Source organism: Mustela putorius, unplaced genomic scaffold (genome assembly GCF_011764305.1).
Source record: "Mustela putorius furo isolate JIRA1106 unplaced genomic scaffold, ASM1176430v1.1 tig00003987_pilon_pilon_pilon, whole genome shotgun sequence".
Classification (NCBI taxonomy): Eukaryota; Metazoa; Chordata; class Mammalia; order Carnivora; family Mustelidae; genus Mustela; species Mustela putorius.
The window spans coordinates 9,213,519-9,230,004 of record NW_025422126.1 but is presented as its reverse complement, the minus strand read 5'-3'; the positions used below and the strand labels follow the sequence as shown (position 1 = coordinate 9,230,004).

At 47.1% G+C, this 16,486-nt stretch overlaps 1 protein-coding gene across 9 annotated transcripts in view; it reads left to right on the top strand.

Annotated features, from left to right (window-relative positions):
* TENM4 (teneurin transmembrane protein 4) overlaps positions 1–16,486 on the top strand; it is a 575,238-nt gene that overhangs the window by 277,047 nt on the left and 281,705 nt on the right. For 7 of the 9 annotated variants that reach the window (XM_045071342.1, XM_045071346.1, XM_045071341.1 and 4 more), the window contains exon 6: positions 15,904–16,113. The exons of the other annotated variants lie outside the window; for them this stretch is intronic. In XM_045071342.1, the coding sequence (XP_044927277.1) occupies positions 15,904–16,113 (210 nt within the window). The remainder of the gene's footprint in view (positions 1–15,903; positions 16,114–16,486) is intronic. 9 annotated transcript variants of the gene reach the window in all.

Genomic DNA, 16,486 nt, shown 5'->3' with positions numbered 1-16,486 from the left:
TGAGCTTTAGAGAGAAGCAGTCTGGAGCTCAGGCTGGGTGACGTTGTTCAAGCCGATGGACTGCTGCTGTAAGGCCAAGTGTCCTCATAGCTCGTGGGGGTAATCAAGGTCCCCACTTCATCAGATCGCTGTGAGGATTCAAATGGACACGTGTCTCTACGCAGCTTGGTACAACGTCTGGCAAAGAGAGAATCCCCAACAATGGTAACTATTATTATCCCTGCTGCTGTGAACCAATCATCCTTCCCTCCTGCGTGAAAGTTCTCGGAAAGCAAAAGATGCAGCTATTAGGGCAGAAAGCCTGAGGGCAGTTCCTTTCAGAAAACCAAAGACTGAGAAAATGTAGTCACTTAACCTTCTGTGAACTTCTCTCCTCGCGTCTACTAAATGGGGATAATAAGGAGAAATTCTGAGGGTCAGTGTGAGGATTAAGCGGAAGAGCGTAAATCAGTCTTGCTAGTTTTCATTATTGGAGCTCTAAGAGAGCTTCGGGGGCAACCTGTGTGACGACAGTAATTTTCAGCTAAAGAGACCCAGAAAGTTCAGCGGCTTAATTCAGGTGACACTTCGTAGTTGCTACCAGATGCTGGGTCCCAGAACCCCAGGAGTAGGAACAGGCCCTGGATTCTCCCAGAGGCCCATACAGGCTCTGCACCCCTCCTCTGTCCAGCTCAGCTGTTACCTGTTCCCTCCCCTTCCCCAGACATACCTGATTGGTCATTCTCTTCACCGGCAGTTCCTTCTGTCTAGGACACTTAAACCAGCCCAGCCCTGTGCACACATGTGCACACACCACACACAATGCCCCTTCTGTCTGGCCAACTCCTGGTTTACCTTTAGGCTTCGACTTAAAGATCACTTCTTATAGGAAGGTGTCATTGTACCTCAAGGTCTCAATTAAGGATGTGTTCACTGTGCTCTCTACTCCCATAGCACTGTGGGGGTAATTGCCTCTTCTGGGGTTTCTCAAAAGCAGGCAGGACCCAATTGGATTCTCCTCCCTCACTCTACTGGGGTGCTGGCTGGAGTCCCCTGTGGGATCACTGAGAACTGAGTGGAGGATCGCGTTGGCAGTACATCCTGGGGGCGGGGGGCGCTTCGTCTTCTTCCCCAGAAGGGTGGCACTCCCCCTCCTCTGGCTATCCCAGCATCCCGTGACAAATGACACAGGCCCAGCTAGCCTTCCCAGCCTTACACACTGCTGGACTCTGGACTTGGGACGTTGCAATGTCCCCAGTGCTTCCCCACCCGGCAGGCACCTGTCTCTTCCTCATTTCCCTGCCAACATGAAATCCGAGGCAAATGCAGGCTGTGTGTGCTAGCACCAAAGTCAAGGCGACACTGCTTCCCAGGTTCTGCTCAAGAAACACCGGGGAAGCCTTATACCCAAGCTTCGCCCAGTGCCCTCCCCTCCGTGAAGCAAGAAATCCCATTCACTGGCAGAATTCAGACTCTGCTGCCCAAGGCATATGGCTGGATCTAAATTCCTGGGCTTGAGACCCTGAATGGTTTTACCTCCAAAATACAGACTCTTTTCTCCCCAGATGAAGTTTTTGGTTAAGAGAAACAACAATAACCGACACCTTTCTTTCTTTTCCAACTCAGTGCCCTCAGTCAGGGTGACCAGCCTTCCTGGGCAGCCTGGGAGACAGCGTCTTTTCATAAACTAGTGTTGATTTCTAGTGCCATTTCTGAGGTCCAGTTTCCCACCACAATGCCGTTGATCTCGGCATGGCTGCAGAAGTATGAGCACAGTCCACCCACTTGGGTTCAACCCAGCTCCTCCACTTGAGAGCTGAGTCAGCTCCATCCTTCTGGAGCTCATTTCTTGTTCTGTGATGCCTCTGCATCACAGAAGTGTCACAGGACTGAAGAGACAATGGACTCTAAGGCTCCTTGTATATGAATGACCACCAGCTGAAGAAACCCCATGCTGGCAAGACCAGGTGGTGCGCTAGACAGGGTAATGGCTCCAGAGTGAGACCTGGCTTTGGGACTGACTACCTGTAGATCTGGAGTAAGTCACTTGGCCTCTCTGTGCCTCCACCTGTTTATGTAGGCTCCACAAGGACAGTGTTACAGGTTGACCTGTGTCCCCCACACCCAAAAGGGACATGTTCAGGTCCTAACCCCTAGTACTTCAGAAGGGGGCCATATGTAGAAAAGGGTTGTTACCGATGTAATTAGGTAAGACAAGGTCATACTGGAGTAGCCTGGGCCCCTAAACCAGTCTGGCTGGTGTCCTGCCCAGAGACAGCCCTGTGAAGGCCGAGACAGACATAAGGAGAAGGCCATGTGACAGCAAAGGCAGAGACTGGAGGGGGCAAGCTGCAAGCCAAGGAACTGCAAGGATTGCCAGCAAAGCGCCAGAAGCTAGGGGAAGACAGCACATGATCCCTCTGCCGGTTTTAGAGGGAGCACTATCCTCTGGCACACTGATTTTGGACTTTTTGGCCTCCACAACTGCGAGACAATAAATTTCTGTGGTTTTAAGATGGCCTATGGTGCTCAGTCATGGCAGCCCTTGGAAACCAATATAGATAGGAACTTTACCTGTGAACGATGTGAAGTGAATGATGCTTGCTGTGAGCGCTGTGCTGGGACACGCACACGTGCAAGGTGCTTAGCACAGTGCGCGTTGCAAGAGAGGTATCTGGTAAATATTTATTCCTTCCCCCTCTCTTATCATCTCAAAGGCCCCTTTCTCTACAGAGTGTATTTTAGGATAAAAACAAGCGTGGTTTTCTTCTAATTTTTGCCAAAATCCTCCCTAAATGGTCCCCAGCTTTGAGAATCTACATCTGGGGAAATTCTCAGTCTAGGGGAGACATGGTCCCTTGGGAGCAAGATTTGGGTCAACGATTCTTTTTTTTTTCTTCCAAAGATTTTATTTATTTATTTCATGGACAGAGATCACAAGTAGGCAGAGAGGCAGGCAGAGAGAGAGGAGGAAGCAGGCTCCCTGCCGAGCAGAGAGCCCGACACAGGGCTCGATCCCAGGACCCCGGGATCATGACTTGAGCCGAAGGCAGAGGCTTTAACCCACTGAGCCACCCAGGTGCCCCTGGGCCAACGATTCTAAACCTGTCTATTCTCCCCCAGGACATCACTGATTTATTTCAAGGCTTTTTTTGAGATTGCTTTCCTTGATTTTTCAAAATTCTCCCAAATCTCAAATTTTGAAAATTAAAAATTTCAAAATTTCTGGGAGTGACAGTAGAGGAATTTCCAGAAAGCTTGGCCCTTTTTCTTTAAAAAAAAAAAAAAAAAAGCTTGGCCTTTCTCCCATCAGAAATCTAATGGGAGCAGAGGCTTCAGTAGGGGGAGCAACCTCAGGGAAAAGCTATCCAGACCCAGGGCATTTTGAGGGGAAAACCAGGTAAGGAACATGCCTCTCAGTATATTGTCACTATGTGCTTACACCGTAGGATTTTCTGTTATTCTATAACAACCTTCTGTTGAAATATAATCAATATCCAGAGAACCACACAAATGATAAATAGCTCTGGCTTTATTCTATAGGAGTATCTTTTTTCCTGGTTAATTTTTCCCAGTTCATTGATGATACTATTCTCACCTTCCCCATTAAGTCTCTGTGGAAGACACATTGAATTCTAGCAGTGGGCTCAGGTATCCTGGGTGGGAAGCCCAGTTCCATATTCACTGGCCCTGTGGCTTTGAGCTCACTGTGTAATTTCTGTAAATGTTGCTGCCCATCCCCCACCCCACCGTGGCTGATGAGAGATCGGGGAAGTAAACCCTTGGGTTTACAAATGCACATTCTTGCATTGTTGAATATTACTCATTTGGGTCATTTTAGGGGGATAGTGTGGGCTTAAGGTCCATTAGAACAAGGCCTGGAACCCACACTTGTAACGGCACCTCCCTCCCCCATCCAGCTAGGCAGTCCTGAGCAGATTCTGCATCTGTCAGCTTAGAGAGATCTAACACCTTTGCAGAGGTCATGAGGATTGAGGTGATGTGTACAAGGAACACACAGGAGGAATCCAATTAATATCAATCCCCTCCCCGACCTCCAGCAACTAGGCCCTTCTTCCACAGCTTCCTACCTCTTACCTCTCTCCTACCATACGTAATTCCTCCACCATGCCCCAGTATTTGAGTAGAAGTGAAGCTTGACAGTCAGGTTGTGCTCTTGCCTTTGTCTTGCAGCCTGAAATTTTGCAGCTGTGTAAATTGGAATCAGGGAAGGAACTGTATATAGAAAAATTGCGCATACACACATACATACATGTGTACACGTACACATGCATACGTACATGTATGTATGTATGTAAAAATTACAAATACATATATTAGAACCCAGGAAGCAATAAATGACTTTGAAAACAGTGGTTTGAAGCACTTTCTTAATCAGAACTCCATGCATAAGTGCAAAGCGTGAGCCTTCCTAATGAACAGAGCACTCTGTGACCACAGATAGTTCAAGGCCTGCCATAAATTGCAGGAGTTCCTTGCTCAGGTTCACCAGCAGATCTGACAGGCTTAGATGATCCAGCTTGCCTCGTGCCTTCCCTCTCCCCCACGTCCTGCAGAAAGTTGGTCTGTCTGTCTGCCTCAGTTGAGCCTCCGGAGGCCTGAATGGACCATCTTAAACCCCTTTGCACCAACTCCTAGGAATGGTTCAGAGAAGCTTTGAGAACCTTGGGGTTGTGGCGGACAATCAGAGTTCTGTGGGTCTCCCGTTTCCCCTGCCCTCATCCCCCAACAACTCCCTCCCTGCTCATCCCCCTCTGCTGGCACCCCGACCTCTCCCCCGCAAAGTCATGTGTTTCTGTTTCTTTCCCCCCTGCAGCCAGGCTCCCTTCCACGGGAAGGGCTGGTCTTGGTCTGTATCCCTGGTACACAGTGAGGGCCTCACTTGGCGAGGCTGCCTGGGGTACATCTGCGGTTTGTAATCAAAGGGAGGTGGGGGACAGCTACCACTGTGAGCATCTGTGGGTCACAGAGACGTACGCTCACTCTGCTCACTCTGATTTATGCTGCACAGGACCCCTGGGAATTAGGCTCCAATCCTGAAGAGCCTGCCCCAAATCCCACTAACCAGTTCTAAATGCAGATCTCACTTGGTGCGCCTCCCCAAGTCGGAGTCCCGCTTAGCCCCGTACCAGTTGTGTGTCCCTGCCCAAGTCCCATCTCCCGTCCTAGCCTCTGTTTTCCTGCTGCAAAGTGGGGGTGATGCTCATAACCTCGCTTGAATGCAGAGAGGATAAAATACCATCATGAATGTGAAAATCCTGTGTATAAAGTATGAAGTAAATACTCTTCCCAGGCAGGTTTTGTTTTTATTAGTAGCTCCGTTGGCTACAGTAGATTCCAGTAGGTTCTAGGTACCCATGATACATGAAATCACTACATGGGCTGTGGACATATGGGTATAGAGAAGACCGGCCACTCTCCTCAGGGAACTCACTAAGAAAAACACACAGGCATGGTGGCCTTCAGTTGGTGCTATTTGCACATCTGTCTTCTGGCCCCTGGCAGCCTCTCAAGGCTCATTTCCTGGCACTCTCCTCCTCACACCCCTCCACTTACCTGGGCAGCCCTCCCCCTTCTGAAGTCCTCATTACACCACTTCACCTTTAAGGAAAGACCTGCATTACTACCTATTTTCGTTCACTGAAAGAAATACAAACAGGACTTTCACTTTTACCAAAAAAGGCTGAAAGCCAAACAGGGTTCAGGGTTTGCTTTGCAGCGAGACCATTATCCAGGCAGCGCGCACCCTGAGCAGCGAGGGCGGCTGCCAAGCTCCTTCCCTGGGAGCTAAGCATCTCCGCATCAAGCCACCAGAACTTTGAACTGTGTCTGTGAGCGTCTGGGCTTCCTCTCGGTTTATTTTGTGCAGCCATTAGCAAGACACATCCTAAGGTATCAGAAAGCCTAAAAGAGGTGGTTTTGGGGTCTGGGAAGGCTCAAAAACTTTTCTGTAGAAATGAAGGGTAATTGCTTCTTTATGCCCTTTCAGCTTTACTCTCTGCTTTCAGATGGGACAGGGATGAGATGAGATGACCTGTGCTGGTGTCCTGGCTGCCCCTTGGTTGCAAGGTCCTCTGCCTGGAAAGCTCTTCCCCCAGATGTTTGTGTGGCTCCCTCCTTCACTTGTCTCCTGTCTCTGCTTAAATATCACCTCCTCAGAGATGCCTTCCCTGAATATCCTGCTTAAAATAGTATACCCGTCCCATCCCTCCAAACCTCTCATTGCACTTGACTTTTTTTTTAATAGCATTTATCCCCATTCACTCTTGTTCTGTATGATTATTTGCTTCTTTGTTGATGTTTCTCTTCTGCTGAAAGATTTCTGAGGGCAAGACTTTGTCTTCCATGCCGACAAGCTTAGAACAGTGCCTGGCCCAGGGTAGGCACCAAATAAATATTTGATGAAAGAATCAACTCCTACCACAAAATAAGAAGAAGACACATAACTCAGTTTTAAAGTGAGCATCTGAATAGGCATTTCTCAAAGAAGATACACAAATGGTCAGTAAGTACATGAGAGGATGCTCAACGTCAAAGCCGTCAGGAAACGCAAATCATATGAGATGCCACTTCATACCCACTAGAATGGCTCTATTCCAAAAGTCGGATAATAAAAAATGTTGCCAGGGGTGCCTGGGTGGCTCAGTCGGTTGAGTGTCTGCCTTCGGCTCAGGTCATGATCCCAGGGTGCTGGGATCAAGCCCCGCGTCCAGCAGGAAACCTGCCTCTCCCTCTCCCTCTGCCTGCCGCTGTGCCTTCTTGAGCTCTCTCTCTCCATCTCTCTGTCAAATAAATAAATAAATACATAAATAATCTTAATAATAAATACATAAATTAAAAAAATAAAAATTGATGGCAAAGGTGTATAGGAACTGAAACTCTCAAACACTGGGGGTGGGAATGTAAAAGGGTATAGCCACTTAGAAACAGTCCAGCAGCTCTTCAAAAGGTTGAACAGAGTTTCTTCGACCCAGCATCTCAACTCCTAGGTATCCATCCAAGAGAATTGAAAGTGCAGATGCACACAGAAACTTGTACTCAAGTGTTTGTACCAGCTCCTTCAGAATTAGCCAGAAAGTAGAAACAACCCAAGATTCCATCACCTGATGAGTGGATGAACAAAATGTAGCCTGTCCCTACAACGCAGGGTGACCCAGCAGTAAAATTAGATGAAATTCTGATCCATATTACAACCTGGATGAGCCTTGAAAATACTATATTAAGTGAAAGAAGCTGGCCACAGAAAGAACACATGTCGTAGGAATCCATTTATATGAAATGTTCGGAATAGGTAAATCCACAAAGACCGAAAGTAGATTTCTGTGATTGCCCGGGACTCCAGGGGGTTGGACAGAAGTGCCGCATGACAGCTGGTAAGTATGAGGATTGTTAGAGGGTTTATGAAAGTATTCTAAAATTGACTGTGGCTAAAAAATAAAAAAATAAATAAATAAAAATAAATAAAATTGTGGTGATGGTTGTACTATTTGTGAATATCCTAAAAGTCATGGAATGGTACACTTTAAATGGGTGACTTGTATGGGTGTGTGAACTATAGCTCAATAAAGCTGTGATTATTCCCCCCAAATAGCGAATGTCCTCATTTAATACACCTATATCAAACAAGCAGCTGAGCTGGCTGTCCACCCCTGAGTGCTGACCGGGGAGACCAAGGCTCTGGGTGTTGAGGTGGAGGTGTTCCGGGATACTGGGCCTCCCCACGAGAACAGGTGAAAGCAGAGCTCCTTTCCTGGTGAATGCTTTAAAAACAAAAAATGGCCCTGAGAACCCTATGAGGAGGAGGGTTGGAGATCAAATGAGCTGAGCCTGAGAAATTTACTGCGTCCTGGTTTCCAGAGACCATTTTCCCAGCATAAGTCACAGAGACAGATGGCCCCAGACCTGCTTCTGAAAATAACCACTGTTGAGGAGAAGAGTGGAGAGTTGACTTAGTGGGAGCTGCCCAGCCGGCCAGGGTTGGGGGGGCGGTGATAAGACCCACTAGATTTAACAGGCTGGAGAAGAAAGCAAGTTTGAGCCCAGCAGACTACAACTCTGCCTCGCTCATCCCACGAGGGACCCAAAGCAGAAGCTGTTGTCTTTGCTACCTTCCTGTGTGTGTGTTTTCTCCTCTTTAAAACTACTATTTTCTTTTGTTTTGTTTTCAATCTTATTATCACATTTGGTCCTTGAAAAAATCAGCAAGTATAGAAAAGTATCAAGAAAAAATAAAATGCATTCATAATTCTACTGCCTTGAGGTGACAGGTGACAACATTTTTGTACAAATGGCACACATACACACACATTTCAACACATGGTAGAATTCCTTTTTAGACAGTTTTGCATCATAGTTTTTTTTAATATCTGATTTCACATGTCCCTAAACATTTTTTACAAACGTGGCTGATAATGTCTGCATATTGATGTTATACTACTGTGCCTTAGGCACTTTTACCATTATAGATTTTTTTTTCCTTTTTAACTTTTAAAAAAAAATTACTTTTTACTATGACAAATAATATTTTTTTTCAAAGATTTATCTATTTATCTGACAGACAGAGGCCACAAGAGAGGCAGACAGAGAGAGAGGAGGAAGCAGGCTCCCCGCTGAGCAGAGAGCCCGATGCGGGGCTCGACCCCAGGACCCCGGGACCATGACCCGAGCCGAAAGCAGAGGCCCCAACCCACCGAGCCACCGAGGCGCCCCGACAAATAATTTTTTGATGAATATTCTTATAAGTAATTCTTTGGAAAACTTATGATTATGTTCTTGGGTAAATTTTTAGAGGTATAATTGCACAGGTAAAAGGTTTTCACATTTTAAAAATCAGTCTGTATCAAATTATGCTACCAATATCAGGGCATAAAATCTTGTTTGTACTTAAAACCAACATCTATCTTAGCACCTACTAGGTGCCTGATATTTTGACGTTTGTTTCATTTTCTCCTGAAGTCTTAAAAATTATTTTAGAAGTGTTAAGAAGAGCGATATGTGCTCATTGTACAAAAATTTGAAGATATAAAATTCATATTGAAAAATGAAAAACTGCCAATATCATTGATAACCCCTGCTGAAGGGTTTTTTTTTCAACCAGTCCTTTTTCCAATCCATTCAAACAAATTCATTCATTCTGTAACCATTTTATGAGCATTCACAGTGCTGAAGAACCTAACAGCGCTGTAACTGAAATCTTTATCCTGCGCTATGTTTATAGTCTCTTCTACTCCCCAGAATAACCCCTGGAAATGTGCACTACTGTTATTCCTACAAGAACCTTAGAGTGTTCTAGTCTAAGTCCCCAATGGGGACGGTAAGGCCAGAGCCATCAGAGGACTTGGTCATGGTCCCATGATGCATTATTGACCTGTACCCAGATCTTTTGGCCCTTAGTCTATGCAGCAGACAGGAGCCCATGGTGTGGAACTGAATCAGTACTGCCCTGAAACAGGGTGGCCATCTCATTAACTGTCCAAGTCAGTATGTTTTCAGAGTAAAGGTAATTCATGCAGGATAACAGATGCAAACTGGGGCTGTCACTAACAAACAGCTTTATTCAGATTTCTAGCACTTTGAAATCCTTCACAGCAGTGGGCTTAAGTCCATTTGGAACAACTAGGAAACCAGTTATGCTAATCTTTCTGAGCTGAGACTCTGATCTAGGCCAGGACACAGACGTGAGCAGCCTGCCGGCCCACAGTGAAGTTGCTGGCCCTCCAGCAGCTCCAGACCTTCTATCAGAAGGAGATCCTAGTTTTCCATCCTCTGCTCAGAGCTGAGAAGGACTTTACTTATTCAGTGAAGCAACTGGCTGCCATGTTAAGAGCACATAGGTGTGAGGTTAACGCATGAAGAGAGAAGGAATGCATTTGATTTTTTTTTAAAGATTTTTTTATTCATTTGAGAGAGTTATAGAGGTGGAGACAGAGAGAAAGAGAGAGAGCACAAGCAGGGGAGAGGCAGAGGGAGAGGGAGAAGCAGTCTCCCGGCAGAGCTGGGAGCCCAACATTGGGCTCTATCCCAGGACCTAGAGATCATGACCTGAGCCAAAGGCAGATGCTCAACCATCTGAGCCACTCAGGCGCTCCTACATTTAGTTTTAAGTGGAAGGACTAGAGTATTTCTAGGAAGGAGCCTTCATGGGAGGGATGAATCCATCAGCTCAGGATTCCACAAGAGGAGGTACCTGTGTAGGTCTAAAGGTCTGTTTTCCTTTTCTCTAGGTGTCATTCATTAATTGCTGTATACTGGGCACTATGTTAGATGTTTTACATACAGGCTTCTAAAATTCAGGGCTGCCAGTTAAAACGTTATTAGGAGACCCTTCCAGGAATCCAGGAAACCACCTAGGGAAGGAAATGCTCTCTGTGCAGCACATGGTCAGTGCACTGGCTTTTCTCATGGGACTCACGCTTCCCCACTGTATCCGTAGGCTGTGATTTTTCCCTATTGTACCCTACGTGCAGTTTAGTGTAGATTAATAAGGTTCTGTTTGGGTATTTAGATGGATTTCTCGAGACTGATGAGAAAAGTGTAAAAAAAGTACCTGTTGTTCATGGTCTTTCTTTCCTTGATAGAGTAAGAAATTTGTCTCGTCAGCTGGCCCTTCACACCTCAGTCTCATGGCGTACTCCAAAAACACTCTTGGAATCCAGAACCCTAGAAGGCTCTTCTGAGAACTGTCTTATCCTAGTTATAGGTTACATTTCAAATGCTAGGGCAGGCTACCATCGATTCATATGAAGATGTGAGTAACTGAAATAGTTCTCCCCACAGATCTCAGAATTCCCTTGTTGTATGTTCTTTTCATATATCACAGCTGCCTCCTTAACACTTTCCTCTTTTTATGACATCGACAAGTAATCCGCATTGATAAAGGTGTCATTGGCAGGCTTGCAGATCTGTCATCATTTCTTCTCCAAAACCACCCTGTTCTTACTAGGAAAGACCACAGCTGGCGGGATGGCAGAGAAATTCTCTGTTGGCTGAGCCCTTTCCCTTAGACTGCTGGGCTCCCTTCAAGCATAGCATCCATCTCTCAGCAGTGGGTATTCCACACTCCAGTTTTCAAAGGAGAAGACAGAGACTAAGGGAAGTAATGTGAGTTACCCAAGGTCACATAGCCCATGGGAAATTGGACTCTGACCTGCGGCTTACACAACAGGAAGCCTATGGTCTTTTTGCTTTAGATGTGTTCCAGTTGATAGGTAAGAGCTTCCTTGTCCCTCCCTCAAACCGGGCCTGATAAATTTCATTCATGACACCCAGTGGGCACAGCCTTGAAAATAGAGATGATTATCCCACTGAGAGGTTTGGTGTAAGGAAAAGATCTCATAAAGCATTTGGCCCAGTTCCTGGATTCCAGAAGGAGCTCTGCAAATGTTTGTTCCTGGCCCCACGTCACCCCAACCCCAACCATATGGGTGTCTGGACTCTCATTCTGTGGCTTTCTTTCTCCATCCTTATCTACTATAAGCTCGAAGTAGGCTCCCGGAGACCTTCTCTCAGGAGACATGGGTGGCTCTCCTCTACCCTTCACCGGCCCCCTTCGTTATTGGAGTGAGGTGTAGGGAGGTTCGTGCCAATCATCCCATCTCATTTTACCGTGGACACTGTGGAAAATTATACAATACCAGGTTCCCTTGAGCTGATGACCAGGATACATGAGAGGGCAACTCTGACTGCAATCCCATAGTCCTTTGGCATCAGGCACCCTTATTTGCCTCCGTAAACTTACATCTGCCCCCCCAACTGAAGGCATCATGTGGACTTCCAACGTCCTGGCTGAGCTGAACCATTGGGAAAGGAGATCTAAGTGGCTGAGCAGATGCTGTAAGTTTAAAGAGCCGATCCTTCTAAAGCACCGCCCTTATCTTGTCACCTCCCTGCTTTCAAAACTTCCACGAATCCCACTTAAGGTCTGACCTCCTTTTCTTTGTTCAAGGCCTAAACCTACTGTTCAGAGACTTCTCTCTCACTGTGGTCTTTATAGAGACCCTTTGTGCCATCATCAATGTACTCCCCTTCCCTCCTACCTTCCTCCCATCGCCTCTTCATGTAACAAGTTGTTACTGGTGTTTTCTACGAGTCAGACACTGCTAGACACTGGGGAGCATGGGACGGGGCCAGCCAGGCAGGCCAGTGGGCAGTCACAGGAAGTAAACCCTGCAGGACGGGAAGTATTGCCACAGGGAAGGTACAGGGCGCTGTGCGAGCATGCAGCGGGGGCGCCAAACCGAGGCTTGAGGCATCAGAAAAGCCTTCCCAGGGAAGGTGATGTGAGGTTGGGCCCTTGGGAGGAATGGGAGCTAGTGAGACACATGGGGTGGTAGTGATGGGGAAGAGAGAAGAGGAAAGGGAGAAAAAGAGCCTCAGCGGACTTGGTGAGAAGTTAGTGGTAGCTCATGAGATTTAAGAAGCCAGTGGGGATGGGCAGCTTGCTGGAGGCCAGATGAAGAATGAGAGCCCAAGGCCAGAGTATTCTTCTCTCTGCCATGGTGTCACACCCTCATCCCTCCATCTCCTCCCACTGGGATGCTCCTGACTCCAGAAAGCATTTCGCCTTTCCTCTAGATGAGATCTTATCTCCCAGTCATGCCCTGGGCTGTCTTCTGCTCTGACAGATCCCACCTGCCTGGCTTAGAACTCCATGTGACTCCCTCCCCTCCCCCCGGCTCCTTCTCGACCCTGTCTCTTACAGTCTGTATCCCCCTCACCTTCCAGCCCAGTCAGTGGGTATCTAGGAAGTATTTGTGGAATGAAGCAGTGTTTGCAAGCATGCTTGGCTTTTATAAAAAAAGGAAAGATAAAATTAGCTTAGTGCTCCTTACACCATCTAGACATACTTGTGCATAGTGCATCTAATGTTTATTAGGTGTTTCTTGGCTGCCACGCTGTTCTCAACATATTATTTGTTTGAATTCCTTTAATCCTCAAAGCAATCCTGTGAAATAGATGAGTTTTTTATTTTATCCTTTAATTTCTATTATATAGATGAGGAAATTGAGGCACAAAGGGTGAAGTAACTTGCCCACGGTCACAACTACTGAGCTAGCAAGTAGTGTAACTGGAATTCAAATGTAGGATCTGGCTCCAGGGCCCATACTCTTAATACCACCTTGCCTTGCTTCTATAGGTGCCAAATTTGTACAGCAATGCATCTTACTACATGTGTTCCAAGCACTAGTAGATTATATGCATTATAAAGTATATACAAAAAAGATATTAACAAAGAGTGAGATTGAAAAATAAATATTTTGCATATTTTCTTGTGCCCAGGGGGTGGTGCACCCTACTTTGGGGCCATGTAAATTAAAAGCAGCTAATGAATAAGAGGAAGGAAATTAACACGTTTCCAACAGTATCTGTACCTCACAGAAACATCATGAGTTCTTGTGCACCTACTGAGGGCCTGAACCTTTGTTAGGTGCTTGGAATGTCAGGCTGTGACTATTCAGAGCCAGCCCGAGACCTGAGGTGAGTGAGGCCTGGAGAGGGGATGAAGGCAGAAGACATAGGCATGAGGCCAGAGCTCTGTGCTGTTCCCAGCCTCAGGCCCCTGAAGTGTGTGATAGAATAATTTACTTAGTTCTGGAACTATTTATTTCATAAAGCTCGACAGATTTGCTCAGGAAGAGACTGTAACTAGCACCCTAGAACAACATATCGTGTTTCTTAACTTGTGTCTGAAATTCTCACAACTCAGCATGGTATGGTACTGGTTATCTCCAACTCATCAGAAGCTCTGATTGGAGATTATAAGATGTCTTTGACTAATAAAAGAAGAGGAAATGAATGTGTATTTGCTTAATAAATGCAGCCTGGTGGACAAAATCTTTCCAAACTGGGACTGCAAGGGAAGCAGAATCATGAATGAGGCTCTTCCGGTGGGGGGAGTGGGGGTGTGGTTTCATTCAATTTAATGAACATTTGGTTAGCACTGACCATACTTGCTCATACATACCATGTGCACAGATACAGTATCTTTGGTCCTCACAACAACTCTGTCAAAGGGGAGGGGCGCCTCTCATACAAACAAGGCACCAGAAGTCATTTTCCCAAGATCATACAGCTAAAAGGGGACTAGGTCATGATGCAAACCCCAATTCTGTTGAACTCTAAAACCCACTCCAAGAATGTGCTGTGCCCCAAAAGTATGCCATATCCTTTTATGTGGGAGACATAAATACAGATAACTGCAAAGACAGTATGGCAAATGTGATGGCAGAAGTACAGTCAAGGCTAGAGAAAGGATTGATCCCCTTAGAGTGCTGTGTAGTAAGTGGTGTCAGGGAAGGTTCTCACAAGGTGATTTGGGAACCCTTGGTTGAGATGATTTTGAAGAGAATCCTAACCCCGATTTGTAGGTAAAGAAACCAGAACATAGAGCCATGCAGAGACTGTACTATAATCATTGATCCCTGCCATCTCAAGTCCTCTTACTAAATTTCTACTATGAACCAGATGGCATATGCAGCATCTGGATAAAATGTCATCACACGTGGTGAGGCGCAGGGGTTGACATCAGCATCTTGAAACCTACAGGATCATGCAGGACTTGGTGGTTGTGAGCTGAGAGAGTACCTCTTGGTAGATTGACCACAAAGGGCTTTCTCCTCCCCCACCCCAAATCAGCAGTTTCCCGTGCCACCTCTCCCTTAAAGCTCTGCCGAATTGTATGATGATGTGTCCAAGTTGCATTATGTTTCCTAAGGTTCGGTCTCCGTGAAAAGCTGGACAAATCTGATTATGTTTTCAGTCTATCAGTCAAGGTGGAAGGAAAGAAGCAGCCCGTGCTGTCAAGCAAATGCATTGTCTTGTACTGTATACTTGTATATGTCTGTGCTTATGTTCCCTCTCCTGCGGACGATATACTGCACATGTCTGAACGCCAGCCACACATCGAACTGCAGATTGTCTGATCTCACAGGCCTTGTCCCAGGCCATCACCTTCTCCTTCTGAAGAGTTGGGAGTGTGCTTTTTAGACTGAGGTTTTAGACTCAGAACCCTGATATGGTAGAAACTTGGTGTCAAAACATACTGACTTCGTGTATCTTGGAACCCACAGAATATTCATGTCCTAAAATTATAGAATTGTTTTATCCGAGATGATTAGAACTGGAGGAGCCTAATGTGTTAGATACCTGCAACTCCCCTTCAGCAAATAGTTCGTTAATGCCTACTGCTTGCTGGGCACTAGGCTGGCCACTGGGGATACAGATATGGAAAACACGGCTAATGCTCTTGCTCTCAGGGAGTTTGCAGAGTGGCAGGATTTAAAAATCTTAAAATGTTCAAATCTGAGGAAAGTCAAACATTAGTGTGTTCAAATCCTAGAATGCGAGGGATGGAAGGGGGCTCTGGATCATTCTCTCCGGCTCTATCTTTTGTGAGTCCCGGAGCCTTTTCCAGGCATGTCCGATTAAAATTCTCACTAATAAGAACATCATTTCACTTCAGTGACACCACAGAATGGCCGGCTTGCAGGCGCTCCGCGATCATCCATGCGGCTGTTCATTTTACCAGGGAGGCCACTGAGGCTCGGAGCAGGGCAGCTATTCCATAGATAGGGCGGCCCGCCAGAACCAGACCCCAGGTTTTCCGGCCTCTCTCGGAGAACAGGCAAAGCAGGAAGGGCTTCCCGTGAGTTTCCGAGGGGTAAGGTCTTTACAGGCCCTGCAGACTTCTGCCCCGAGGCCCGGCTCTTCAGAAAGAGTTGGCTCCCGCTACCTTTGCGGAGGCGATCAGCCCCGCCCCCAGACCACGTGTGCAGTAGATCGCCCAGTTTGGGGAGCCCCCTTCCCCGTTGATGCGTGTTTTATTTTGCTCCCTCCCCTTCCCCGTGTGCCTCAAAACCAATTTTCATTATTTTTTCTGTCTGTGTTTGTCTTTGTGGTTCGCAGGTGCTCCCCTGCATTGTTCATCTGCTTCATCAACCCCTATTGAACAGTCCCCCTCCCCGCCCCCCTCCCCTCCGGCCAATGAGAGCCAGAGGCGGTTGCTAGGCAGCGGTGTGGCCCAGCCAACCCCGGACTCAGACTCTGAGGAAGAGTTTGTCCCTAATTCATTCTTAGTTAAAAGTGGCTCCGCCAGCCTGGGGGTCGCGGCGAACGGTAAGTCCCTCTCTCTTCCTAACTTCTGTGGGTGTTGTGTGCGTACGTATGTGTGTGTGTGTGTGTGTGCGCGCGCGCGCGCACGTGTGTGTGTTCCTTTCGTTGACGATGCTGATTAATCTGCCTGCTCTGGCCGCTTGCAGGGGCGGGGGGGCCTGGTGCATGGGGGGCTTGGGGTTGTCGGGGGCCTGGCGCAGTTCCGTGGCTCAGGCAGTCCCGCTCCTGTCCCGATGCGCCGCTGGGGTGTGCAAACCAGGTGGGGTGGGGGGATCAGGGTGTTGCTGTCCCCGCTCCCCTGACAGACATGGGGTAGACAGAGCTGCGGGACAGAGACGCACAGACAGACACGAGACAGAAGCGTCAGGTGGAGACC